The 14,502-nt window shown below is 44.2% G+C and overlaps 1 protein-coding gene across 2 annotated transcripts in view; it reads right to left on the reverse strand.

Annotated features, from left to right (window-relative positions):
* LOC126201026 (uncharacterized) overlaps positions 1–14,398 on the reverse strand; it is a 207,957-nt gene extending 193,559 nt beyond the window's left edge. The window contains exon 1 of one of the 2 annotated variants that reach the window (XM_049936755.1): positions 14,249–14,398. In XM_049936755.1, coding sequence (XP_049792712.1) covers positions 14,249–14,335 — 87 coding nt within the window. In that variant the 5' untranslated portion in view covers positions 14,336–14,398. The remainder of the gene's footprint in view (positions 1–14,248) is intronic. The other variant, XM_049936756.1, reaches the window with a different exon arrangement.
* Between the last annotated feature and the right edge of the window lie 104 nt (positions 14,399–14,502).

Below are 14,502 nucleotides of genomic sequence, written 5' to 3' on the forward strand. Positions count from 1 at the left end.
TTTTTTTTTAAACCACTTACGTTAGTAAACGTCAACGTGTGCTGCCTTGGTAGGTCGGAGAATGTCGAGGCGGTATTCCAGTTCCCGCCAGGTGTTTCGTAACACGTGTTCTGTCACAGTACCCACAGCAGCTTGTATCCCAGCCTTCAGTCCGTCGATGCCAGCAACTGGTGTGACGAAGACTCTGTCCTTGATATAGCCCCAGAAAAAAAAGTCAAGGGTCGTAATGTCTGGAGAGCGGTGTGGCCAAGGTGTTGGACCGTTCCTTCCAATCCACCGATCCGGACAATACTCCCCTCTCCAGACATTACGCCCCTTGACTTTTTTTTGGGAGGGGGGGGGAGGGGGCTATATCAAGGACAGTGTCTTCATCACGCCAGTTACTGATGTCGACGAACTGAAGGCTAGGATACAAGCTGCTGTGGGTACTGTGACAGAACACATGTTACGAAACACCTGGCGGGAACTGGAATACCGCCTCGACATTCTCCGACCTACCAAGGGAGCACACGTTGAGGTTTACTAACGCAAGTGATTTTTTTTAAAAAACTAGTAACACTAACCTATGTAACGGCATCAAATGTAAATTATTATATCAAACTGTTATTCTATAATAAATTGTTATAATCAGGGCAAGACTTTGTGCTCACACTGTATTATCATACGATGCTACCATATACTATATACGATACTACGATATTTCTAAATCTAAGAATAGCACTGAGGAATCAATGTATAGAGTGTAAAAATTTATGTATACCAAATTTTGGAGTGTTTTGAGGAGATTAAAATAGACTTTTTTATGCGTCAAAAAGTCACAGGTGCTCCATTTCCCCACTTGGTATCCTGAATGTTTTGACGCTGGTGATATTCAGAGAAGGTGTTCAAAGTGCCATGTCGTGGTATTGTTTTATATATGTTGCTGAATACGTATAGGTTTCCTTCTGTTGGGGGAGATGAAGGGTTTGTTGTACGAGAAAAACGTAGAGACTCCAGCAGTGCTAGTTACCTGTTTTGCTTAAGCTGCAGCAATTATTCATGAAAAAATTTGATTGTTTTGAGTGTGTTAGACAGTCATTAGCGCGCAGATGCCTGTTTTGAATTAATGTACATAACATCTCTAAAACAACATTCATGTCACATAAAAAAGTACTTCTTTTTATCTCCTCCAACAGTTTAAAATTTTGTATGTGTACTTTTCTTATACCCTATATAAAAATATACGGGTTGTTTCCCAATTCCTATTACAGGCTTCTAGTCGTTGCAGAGGGATTTAGTAGATGAAGGTATGATAAGGAACCCCTGTCAAGGAATGTGCCGTTCGGATAAAAACAAGTTTAAAGATCGTATCACTTTCAGATCTCCCTCTTCATGTTACACACACACACACACACACCAAATGTAAGGAGAGGGCGCTATCGCCTCTCTCTCTCTCTCTCTCTCTCTCTCTCTCTCTCTCTGTTGTAATGATGACGTCACACATCATTTCCGTCCGACAACAGTAGCAGCAGCAACAGCTGTGGGACGCTGTTAATTTCGTAACTAGGAGCGATGACTTTCGTGCTCCATAGACGCTCCATGCTCTCGACTTTGAAGGCTATGTCCTACGCCACGTAGAAGAATACCCAAATACGAGCACCCGCAACGTTGCCCTTGTAGAGCCTACTGGCTACAACCCTTTGTCTCCGCTGTGTGCGTACCGTGAAGGGAGAGATTTAAGAGGAACCGATATTCAGACATTTTTTATTAAAACGCTGCATTTTCGGACATGGGTTCCATATAAAAACCTTCTCTACTAAGTCCCTTGTACAACCCCTAGAAGACTATAATAGTTATTGTAAAACGCCTTGCATAAGAAGCCACGGCGAATTAGATTAAAATAATGATTATATTGCATTATGCTTGCATTTACACCTGATATTGTTTATAATTTAGATTTTGTTTTACTACTGTAAAATTCACCGACGGCGAATGTATCACTGAAACCGATGATGATCGTTATCAAATTATAAATGTGATTGCCTAAATTAAAAATAAATGTTTAGTACTTTATAACATTGCGTTGTATCCTCATTTGTCACCTTCTTCTGCGGTATTACTGTTTTTTGTATAGCTCAATAGCTTACAACGTCTACGTGTTTGAGGAATAGACATAGCCAACATCAACCGCAAGTTAGCTAATGGACGCCGACATTGTAAAATTGACTTGTTGTTATCCTGGGGAATTTCGATAGTGTATTGTTCGTGCGAGCGCTGTTTAGAGAACTTGTTTTTGTTATATTTTCCACATTCTGTCGACATTTTTGTTACTGTAGATTGGTATGTGCCGAGCTCTTTTTTTGGTAAAATGTTCTTTTCTTGTTTTGTCCTGTGTGTTTGTCACCTGCTGGTTTTTCTGCCTCTTTGTTGTGACTGGTAGTTTGTACATGGCTTGCTTTTTTATTTGGTTGTTTAGTTTGTTTACTGTTGGTGCGCTGAATTCATTTTCGGTAGCTGTTTAGTGTTTTGTGTTTTGTTATTGTATGTAGTTAATTCTGTATGGTAGGAAGAAAGGGTGTTTACACACATGTCTTGAAAGTATTAAAATGTAAAACTGAATGAAGAGTCCAACAGTCTCCTGTAGCTGTACTCGTGTTTATTTAAGTTGTTTAGAGACCCACATAACCTATTTCACAGCTTCTAAGTTGCATCTTCTGGTGAATATCTGATAGAAAATTTTATAAATAAATACTTTGATATTGGGGAAATGAAATTGTCTGAGATATCTTGAAGCACTGACTGAGTGAATGGTCTAAAACAAGGAAGAAAATATTACGCATCTAGTTAGGCAACTAGGTGTGGATCACGTACAGCCTACAAAGAACGGGCTTATAGGTATTTAATAAATAAGATTTGTAATTTTGTACCAAAACAAGGTTACTTACAAATGCTGTGTCATATGGTATAGGGAGTTGTTACGAATGCCGCAGAGTAAGAGGTTGGGGTGGCTAGGCAAAGTTCTCAGCCTTCCTCAATTGATAAACACTTTACCTAGCCACGCCTACTGTTACTTTACGGCATCCTGTAACAACACCATATACCATATGAGATAGCATTTGTAAGTAACCTTGTTTTGGTACGAAATTACACATCTTATTTATTAAACACGTATAGGCCCGTTCTTAGTGGGCCGTATGTGATCCACACGTAGTTTCATAACTAGATGCATAATATTTTCTTCCTTATTTAAGTCTATTCACTCAGTACTTCAAAATACCTCAGATAACTTCATTTTCCCATTATCAAAGTATTAATTTATAAAATTTTCTGTACAGATATACATCAGTAGATGCAACTTAAAAGCTGCGAAACCGATTGTGTGATCCTCTAGTCGACTTAAATAAATACAGCTTCAGCGGACTATTGGACTTTTCATTTAGTTTTATATTTTAATAGTTTCGACACCTGTACGTAAATACAGGTTGGACTGAATGAATTGGTCAGTCAGATATGTGTAACTATTTTGGCTGTGGCTGCCCTAGTTTTAAAATTTCTTTTAAGACTATTCTATTAAGTAGCATATATCCGACTCTGTAACTCAGACTACCGCACAGCAAACGCAAAACAGTTCCGCCTCCAAGGCTTTTGATCTACGTTTCTCTCTACGTAGAACAATCGACTTGACAGAATGTTGTCCGCCCCTGGTAGCTGAGTGGACACCTTACCAAGACAGCTTTTACTCAAGACAAAGGAAGTGGCCGTGCGGTTAAAGGCGCTGCAGTCTGGAACCGCAAGACCGCTACGGTCGCAGGTTCGAATCCTGCCTCGGGCATGGATGTTTGTGATGTCCTTAGGTTAGTTTGGTTTAACTAGTTCTAAGTTCTAGGGGACTAATGACCTCAGCAGTTGAGTCCCATAGTGCTCAGAGCCATTTGAACCATTTTTTTCAAGACAAAGACAGTATACAATGTCCTCCAATTAGGTCGTCCACCTAACCCGATTGAACAAAAGTTCCCCCAGGTTGACTGGCGTAATGTATGGCGCGCGGTGTTCGCCTGTTACCTTGACACGAATGTTCAATCTGTCTGGTATCTAACTGTCAATGGTAAGCAAATCAACCAATTTCGCCTTCATCGTATCCACCTCGCCCAATCACCTCTATGTTCCACGTGTGGAGTGCCAGACAATGATGAACATCGGTTTGTTTACGGACCGGCGGCGGAGGTTTGGCACTTGATTCGTAGTATTGTGGCTTTTCTAACGCGGGACATTCCGGATCGGATTACTCCTCTTTCATTATTATTTCCGGAACGTGACTATTTTCCTCGGACAAAGACCAATGCTGTGAATTGGATTCGCGGACATGCCATTCACTACCTGTTTGGACAAACTGTAGACTCTGTACTCGATTTTTGGACATACCTCAATGACCGTCATTATGTCGTTGTCCGTCACCCAAAATACAGACAATTTTTCTCGAACTTCCTTGGGAGTGCTTTCCACGACCCGCCTCGCAGCTGGAATGTGCTAAGCCAAGAGAGACGAAGGTTTCTTGTTTGAACCAATGAACATTTCTGAACAATTGAACGGAACCCGTCAATTTCCAGAAGACGTGACTCAACATATTACCAGCGGGGCGCAGAAGGCCTCTGATCAATTACACAACAAAACTAAACAAAAAATAAGTACATAAAAGCAATAAAAATAAAAATAAAATTCAGAAAAAGGAAGATTTTGTTTTGTTTGTAAGGATAGCCCTAACCTTGATTTCCCATACTTCCCCTGGTAAGTAGGCAGCTCTCTGGGGTAGGTTTAGTCAGGAGCCAACGCCTGAAGTGGACCAGATTTTTTTGTTACAGGATGAAAAGTGGCGGTGGCACTTAGGGTTTTTTTTGAAGTTAAAAAAATTAAAATAAGCGGAAACGAAGAAAAATTAAAAAAATAAAAAAGAATAAAAAACAAAAAACAAGAAAAACAAAAAAGTGGTCAGCGCGACGGAATGTCATACTTAACGGCCCGATTTCGATTCCCGGCGGGGTCGGAGATTTTCTCCCCTCAGGGACTGGGTGTTGTGTTGTCCTTATCATCATCATTTCATCCCCGTCGACACCCAAGTCGCCGAAGTGGCGTTAACTCGAAAGACTTGCACCAGGAGAACGGTCTACCCGACGGGAGGCCCTAGCCACTCGGCGACAGAGTGTGTTGTAAAAGGACGCAAAGGCGCAGACTGCGTCGCGAACTACGCCATAAGGAAGTACTTGTAGCGATGACTAAGCACCGCGGCTGGCGTTCATACAGCACCCACGGTGCAAATGAAGTCCCTCGTCAGCTGGCCACCGCCAGCTGCAACGGCAACTACAGTGCGTGCACTCTGACGCCAGAGCAACACGCCTGCTGTTAGCACATTGCGCCTCCCAGTTCGTCCGAAGCAGTGACGCTGCGTTTTTAGCCGTTCAATATTTCATCACTATTCACGCAACAGGAAGCTCCAACCGAATGGACAATGGGAAACAGATTATTGTTTCAAATAATTAAAATAACTCAAATATTCACAAACAATCTAACATCCAGGCGTTCTACGAAATCCCCCCACTCTCCCCCAACGTGTACTTCGCTCTGTGTTTGTCACTAACTGATCCTCCCGTTGCCGACTGGTAGAAAAACTGTTGATTGGCGATTCCATGGAGTGCTGTGTGCACAACGACTATATATGTTAAATTAAAAGGAAGGTCAGCGTTGGCCGTAATATTTATGGTTTATTGGTAGCAAAATCGATTTTCAATCACATAGTGATCATCCTCTTCAGTGCTGTGGTGCACAAATTAAACTCATAGACACTGGTATCAAGTTATCAGTAACCAAAACTGAGTAACCAAAACTGTGATCGCTTCTCAGTTTGGTTACTGATAACTTGATACCAGTGTCTATGAGTTTAATTTGTGCACCACAGCACTGAAGATGATCACTATGTGATTGAAAATCGATTTTGCTATCAATAAACCATCAATATTACGGCAAACGTTGACCTTCCTTTTAATGGTAGTAAAACACCGTATTTATAAATGAAAAAGGCAAGGATTTGGATGTTCTGCATTGTTATAACTGAAATACATCCACATTTTTGTGCTTACCTTTTACACAAATGTATTTTTATGAATTTCAATGCTTGATCAGGAAAGAATCTTGCTGATTTTTATCGAAGAACGATTCCCAAACTAAGATGTCCACATTTTAAGCGATACAAATATTCGCCACCGTATTATGTGCACCCCATTGGTTCAAATGCATTGAAGAAAAATCCACGGTTTTTTCACATATGACCTGTTAATAAACTCCAATGCCGCAGTGTAGGTAATCGTTTCAGTGAAAGTATTTGCATACTAAAATACTTCGAAGGCAAAGAGATTAACCAATATTTTTTTTTGCAGTTATAATACACTCTTAAGATAAAAAAAAGACGCACCACTAGGGAATTATCCTAATGGGGCAGAAATCGATAGAGTTACGTACAGGTACAGACAAACAAATGAGTACAATTTAAAAAATGGTTCAAATGGCTCTGAGCACTATGGGACTTAACATCTGAGTCCCCTAGAACTTAGAACTACTTAAACCTAACTAACCTAAGGACATCATACACATACATGCCCGAGGCAGGATTCGAACCTGCGACCGTAGCGGTCGCGCGGTTCCGGACTGAAGCGCCTAGAACCGCTCGGCCACCGCGGCCGGCGTTACAATTTCAGAAATTGGATGATTTATTCAAGAGAAAGAGATTCACAAATTGAGAAAGTCAATAATACGTTGGTCCACCAGTGGCTCTTATGAAAGCTATCATACAGTTTGGCATTGATTGACAGAGTTGTTTGATGTCCTCTAGGCGGATAACTTGCCAAATTCTGCCCAATTGACGTGTTAGATCGTCAAAAATCCTGAGCTGGTTTGAGGGCTCTGCCCATAAAGCTTCAAACGTTTTCAGTTGCGCAGAGATGGGGCGACCTTGGCGGCCAAGGGAGGGTTTGGCAAGCACAAAGACTTTCTTTCTTTCGTTCTTTTTTCTTTTGCTACTGCCATTATCCCGCATTGTGCGCAGGGTCGGCAGGGTTAAGTACGGATCTGGCATGGTGAATTTTTAAGGGGTGGCCAGATGCCCTTACTGCCGCCACCCCATACCCCCGGGACGGAATTAGTGTACCCCAACTGTCTGTGTCTACTGTAAATCGTGAAATAGTGTGAATGTGTTTCAAATGTCTGCGAGTCCTGTAACTGAGGTGGGATGTGGGGACCAGCCCGATATTCACCTAGTAGGATGTGGAAAACCGCCTAAAAACCACATCCAGGCTGGCCAGCACACAGGCCGTCGTCGTTAATCCGCCGGGCGGATTCGATCCGGGCCGGCGCGCCTACCCGAGTCCAGGATGTTGGGTTGGGTTGTTTGGGGAAGGAGACCAGACAGCGAGGTCATCGGTCTCATCGAATTAGGGAAGGATGGGGAAGGAAGTCGGCCGTGCCCTTTCAAAGGAACCATCCCGGCATTTGCCTGGAGCGATTTAGGGAAATCACCGAAAACCTAAATCTAGATGGCCGGACGCGGGATTGAACCGTCGTCCACCCGAATGCGAGTCCAGTGTCTAACCACCGAGTCCAGGAAGCAGCGCGTTAACGCTCTCGGCTATCCTGGCGGGTTGGCAAGCACGAAGACAAGCAGTAGAAACTCTCGCCGTGTGCGGGCGGGCATTGTGTTGCTGAAATATAAGCCTAGGATAGCCTACCGGGAAGGACAAAAAGGCGGGGCACAGAACATGTCGACGTAGGGGTGCCGCGGATGACCACCAACGGGGTCCTGCAATGAAAAGAAATGGCGATCATCACCCCTGGTTGTCGGGCTGTACGGCGGGCACAGTCAGATTGGCATCCCAGCGCTGTCCGGGACGTCTCAAGACACGTCTTCACCGGTCATCGGGGCTCACTTCGAAGTGGGACTCATTCAGTGAGATTCAGGCCGAAGACATGTCTGGAGAGGCGCCGGACAGCGATGGAATACCAGTCTGAGTGTCGCTCTTCATAGGGCCCGACAGGTAGGAGTTATGGTCTGAGGTGCCATTTTATTTCATAGCAAGACCGCTTTGGTGGTCATCCGCGATAACCTTACAATACAGTCGACGATATTCTACGCCCCGTTTTGTTGCCCTTCATGGCAAGCTGGGCTTACATTTCAACAATGTAATACCCGGTACTGGTTTTGTAAGTGAACTATAATCACTAATTCATCTTAAGATTTACCAACAAGATGCCTTCTAAAAAAGGCAATGCAAATGTTTAACAAAAAAAAGATGTTGTAAAAGATAGTGTATCATAACAAACGTGATACGTTTAGACAGTGGTTTAATGCATTTCAGTCAGATCTTCCTAGGTGGCAATGAACAAGTGTGCAAGGATTTTTTTTTTTTTTTATTTCGGCAACACAAATTTCCGGTAAAACTTCTGGGTAGCGCACCATTCAACCGACGACAAGCGCAACGGAGTACGACCACTTGTACAAGCTTTTTGCTCCGCGTTTGCTAGTCCGACCTATGAAATATCCACGCATGTCCGAAGAAGCATTGCATCGTGCCGGCCGCTGTGGTCGAGCGGTTCTAGGCGCTTCAGTCCGGAACCGCGCTGCTGCTAAGGTCGCAGGTTCGAATCCTGCCTAGAGCATGGATGTGTGTGACGTCCTTAGGTTGGTTAGGTTTAAGTAGTTCTAAGTCTAGGGGGCTGATGACCTCCGATGTTAAGTTCCATAGTGCTTAGAGCCATTCGAACCATTTGAACATTGCATCGTACCTCGTAACAACGAAGGCACTGCAATATCGTATTTATCCCCCGACACCAGACGGCAGCTTTCAGTTAAAATGTCGTCCTATACGAGAATCACAGGCGCAGTCTGCAACTTTTGAACGACGACATATGGAAATTTGGGTCTGGCCGTGAGTCGTGCGAGGATAGCCGAAGCGACCGCTCGCCTAAAGCGGGAAATCCGAGTTTGAGTGCCGATCCGGCACCACTTTTCACTGTTGTCACTTCATTCCATTATACGACTGAGTTGCGAATATATTTCATGTTTAACTTCACTTAATAAAACGAAGCTCACTGTCGTTTGTGTTCCAAATGACTAACAACGAACAGACATGGTGTGCCCATCACCTAAATGCTTTCAAATGATTCAAATCGCTCTGAGCACTATAGGACTTAACATCTGAGGTCATCAGTCCCCTAGAACTTAGAACTACTTATACCTAACTAAGTTAAGGACATCACACACATCCATGCCTAAAGCAGGATTCGAACCTGCGACCGTAGCGGTCGTGCGGTCCCAGACTGAAACGCGTAGAACCGCCCGGCTACACCGGCCGGCTAAATGCTTTCATTGTACCCTATTAAATGCGGTTGTTACAAATTCCAAGAACTATAGTCCAGCATTATAAATTACAAGTGTTCTGTGGGGCCGGCCGATGTGGCCGAGCGGTTCTAGGCGCTTCAGTCCGGAACCGCGCTGCTGCTACGGTCGCAGGTTCGAATCCTGCCTCGGACATGGATGTGTGTGCTGTCCTTAGGTTAGTTAGGTTTAAGTAGTTCTAATACTATGGGACAGTTGACCTCAGATGTTAAGTCCCATAGTGCTTAGATTCATTTTGTTCTGTGGGGCATAAATTTGGTAGGGGAAACACAATTGTAAAGAGCTTATCGTAGAAAATAATGTTGTCCATTTCCTTTCGCGTTGCTGTACCTGCATCATCTCACTTCGTGTTTCCAAGAACATACACTATGTGATCAAAAGTATCCGGACACCGCCAAAAACATACGTTTTTCATATTAAGTGCATTTTGCTGCCATATACTGCCAGGTACTTCATATCAGCGACCTCAGTAGTCATTAGACATCATGAGAGAGCAGAATGGGACGCTTCGCGGAACTCAACTGACTTCGAATGTGGTTAGGTGACTGGGTGTCACTTGTGTCATACGTTTGTACGCGAGATTTCCACACTCGTAAACATCCCTAGGTCCACTGTTTCCGATGTGATAGTGAAGTGGAAATGTGAAGGGACACGTATAGAACAAAAGCGAACAGGCCGACCTCGTCTGTTGACCGACAGAGATCGCCGACAGTTGGGGAGGCTCGTAATGTGTAATGGGCAGACATCTGTCCAGACCATCACACAAGAATTCCAAACTGCATCAGGATCCACCGGAGATACTATGACAGTTAGGCGGGAGGTGAGAAAACTTGAAGTTCATGGTCGAGCAGCTGCTCGTAAGCCACACATCACGCCAGCAAATGCCAAATGACACCTTGCTTGGTGTAATCAGCGTAAACATTGGACGATTGAACAGCGGAAAAAAGTTGTGTGGAGTGACGAATCACGGTACACAATGTGGCGATCCGATGGCAGGGTGTCGGTATGGCGAATGCCCGGTGAACGTCGTCTGCCAGCGTGTGTAGTGCCACCGGAAAAATTCGGAGGCGGTGGTTTGCATGGCACTATCACAGCACCGGCCTACATTGACATTTTAAGAACTTTCTGATTCCCACTGTCCAAGAGCAATTCGGGGATGGCGATTGCATCTTTCAACAGGATCGAGCACATGTTCATAATGCATGGCCTGTGGCGGAGTGGTTACACGACAATAACATCCCTGTAATGGACTGGCCTGCACATAGTCCTGATCTGAACCCTATAGAAAACCTTTGGGATGTTTCGGAACGCCGACTTCGTGCCAGGCCTCACCGATCGACATCGATAGCTCTCCTCAGTGCAGCACTCCATGAAGAATGGGCTGCCATTCCCCAAGAATCCTTCCAGCACCTGATTGAACGTATGCCTGCGAGAATGGCAGCTATCATCAAGGCTAAGGATGGGCCAACGCCATAATGAATTCCATCATTACTGATGGAGAGCGCCACGAACTTGTAAGTTATTTTGAGCCAGGTGTCCGGATACTTTTGATCACATAGTGTATGGCAACGACGTGACTGATTTGACTTCGTTTTTGGGGGTGAAGGAACCAGACTACTGATATTATTTTTGTTTTAGGTATTTTCGCCATCTGTATGAAAGATGGTGTGACAGTTAATATTACATGCCAAGCTGTTTATTTGTCTAAAGCTAGATTCCTAAAATCACATCCATGCACGTTGCGGAGGATAATTAACTACTTGCTGTATTTTCCCCTTCCATACCCCTACTAGCGTAATTTTATATTTACAGTCTCAATGGCAGCGACATGTAGGTGTTGGAAAACTGTTTATGGAGTTCACGTCTGAAAACTTAGTATTATAATTCTGCAAGTAGTCTTCCGAAGGATGTTAGATGTCTTTCGCTAAATGTCTACCAGTTTACGTTTCGTAGCACTTCTGTTACATACTTAAATGAAATAGCCTGTGATTTTTAGCGTCGACTTTATTTGTAAACGTTCATTGTTCATTGTTAGTCCAACCTGCTAGAACAAATCGCCATGTTCTGTAAGCAATCCATTTCGTGGCCACGCCGCTGTTCTCCGTTAATAGTCGACCACAATATTATTGCACCTGGGAGAGAGGCCTCTTCGGTCGGTTTATCGCGAATTTTTGTCCTGATATTTCACGATGACACGCTGAAACACTTTACAGCATACACACAACTGTCTAGAAATCTTTCACAGAGTGATACGTTTTCCTTAGTCACCACTCTGTTTGTTTACTGTAACGTCACCGCATGTTTGCGGCTACGGCCACGCGAGACCAAATGCAGTAACATCGTGGTCGGGTAACTACCAATAATCGGAGCCTGTCGTTTGCTTTATCTGTAGCTAATCGTATGTTATCTTTCCACTTCATAGGCTCATTGCTCCCAGATATTTGTGCGACTAGACTGTTCCAGTTGTCACTCATTAATCATTCAGGAAGACCAGAGTTTAATGCACCGTCGACGCGAATGCCAGTAATGCGGAACACAAGTTAGTGTTGGGTAACGGAGGTAATAGACCATGGTCTAGTTTAAGGAACTGTCCCAGCATTCGTCTGAAGTAATTTAGAGGAATATAAATGTGGGTGACTGGACCAAGATTTGGCCTTTCAGAATAAGAGTCCAGTATCTTATTCAATATTGAAGGGATTATGTTTAATATAAAGACACAAGTCTACAAACATTATGCAGTTCAAGCCTCTTTACCCCATAAACAATGGTTGACGGAATGGAACTGACTTACCGGCAGTCTGAGACACCGTATGTAGCACCCCCCCCCCTTCCTTCTTTACGAGAAACCTAAATATTTTTCATACCGCTATACTCTCCTTTTCAAATTTTTACGAAGCTGATAATATACTTAATTTATCGACAGATAAAAAAGCCACCATCACTACTCATACCTTAACATATCTCCCCTCCTGTTTTCTGTGCTTGTTTGGTTCTTTTAATAAACAATAGAATATTAGCGAAGGGTTCCACATTATTACTACACAATGCGTAACATGAACTGTAAAAGCACATTCACACTTGCATGAAGCGCATCCGAAATTAAACCCATGCCCCTGGAGCACTCTCCATCCAGAAAAACGCGCTGGTTTCTAATTATCAAGATGTCTTCGACCCTGTCGAAAATGTGGCTTTTTACCTCGTATGAAAGTGCTTCCTTTAGTTTGGTGTAGTATTATATCAAAAGCCTTTTGAAACTTTACAAATTTGTCGAATTTCGGTTACCGTTTTAATCCCATGTGATAACGTAATTAAAATCCCATCAGTTATTATTTGACAATAACCATTTTTTATTCAAGGTGTTATCGGTTGCGGCCACCTATGCCCGTTATCAGATGGCTACGTTCCCATGTTACACGCTACAGGACCGTTTGTGTGACGATGACCGCTCGTCTTTTTTCCTACAGCTGTTGGTTATAACCTGCTGAAAGATGATAAAAGGATGGACTGTAGTTTCCGATTCTGTAGATCAACTTCCGTTGCACGATTCTTCCCGAAAACGCACGCTAGACAAGAAAGTATCGCAAAATTATTATGTTTGAACAAGCTTCTGTAAGACGGTTGGAAACAGTTCATAATTCTGCTCTCTCGCTATTCATTGCGTCCAACATATGTCATCAGTCCCTAAGCTTACACACTACTTAATCTAAATTATCCTAAGGACAAACACACACACCCATCCCCGAGGGCGTACTCGCACCTCTGCCGGGACCAGCAGCACAGTCCATGACTGCAGCACCTTAGACGCAACCAGTAAGTCTCTTGCCAAATGGATCAGCGCTGTTGATCAGTACCCTTAATATCCTTCCATTAATTCTTACTACATCACTAACTTTATCGCCGGTCGGAGTGGCCGAGCGGTTCTAGGCGCTTCAGTCTGGAACCGCGCAACCGCTACGCTCGCAGGTTCGAATCCTGCCTCGGGCATGGATGTGTGTGATGTCCTTAGGTTAGTTAGGTTTAAGTAGTTGTAAGTCGTAGGCGACTGATGACCTCAGATGTTAAGTCCCATAGTGCTCAGAGTCATTTGAACCATTTGATGGTCTGTTTTCGTGTTTGGACGATTCTGTTTTTGTCAACAATATTTGGACAAATAATCTAGACGTCTTCTGCAGTTGATCCGGACACGCGTAAGACTTTTGCTCTGAACGTCAGAAGAAGACTAGGTAAGTTGTCAAAATATGGAGTATGAAACGTAATCGCCATCTCGACTATAATCACACACACATATGATCGATCAATCACGCGGCAACAGTCTGTGAAATCTCAAGTTTGTTCCCGCTTTCAAGTAAAGAGATGGCCTTGGGTGTGCTTTCGTGTTGAATCGTGCTGCAGGACGAGGGCTGCAGAGTCGAAAACTGAATTATTTCTCAACACAAATACACGCCACTGACGTCACACCTTGTGCAAAGTGGTGTATAACATGAGACACGAGATTCTAGTCGACTGAATAAAAGCATGGATCCGAAACTGGTCGTGGTTTGAATGAAATAAGCAATGCTGGCGCATCATTTCGTCGTGATACAAGTGTAGAAACAACCTGGTTGACTTGGTTAACTCTTTCCTTGATTGTGGGGAGTGACGTGTGAAGAGCACGAGTAGGATTTTGCGTGATCGTAATCTGTAGCAGCTGTGCCGAAGCGCTGAGCGTTATAACAGTAAGGGGGCTGTAGAACACCCTGACTCACAGCCGGCATTAGCTCTGTGGTCGGATTCCCGTGGGTTCAGTGGGGGCGCAGCGTTTGTGAGCGGCTCCCCTCGTGCCGTCCTTACCTTGCCGGCCGCGGATGCGGGGCTGAAGCTGTGCCACAGGCGTGCGGCGACAGAGCCGAAGACGATGGGCGCTCGCGGGCTGGACATGTTGGCGACTGATTCGCTGTCTGTGCGCAACTGGCTACTGCGGCTGGCGCGTCGCGGCCGAGGCGTCCTGGAGGGGCCGTGTTATCTGTCGCTCACGTGGCCGCGCCGAGCCGCGACCACCTGCACGCGTCCCCTCCGGGATCTATAATCGACACTCGCTGTAATCT

The sequence above is a fragment of the Schistocerca nitens genome, chromosome 1, assembly GCF_023898315.1.
Source record: "Schistocerca nitens isolate TAMUIC-IGC-003100 chromosome 1, iqSchNite1.1, whole genome shotgun sequence".
NCBI lineage: Eukaryota > Metazoa > Arthropoda > Insecta > Orthoptera > Acrididae > Schistocerca > Schistocerca nitens.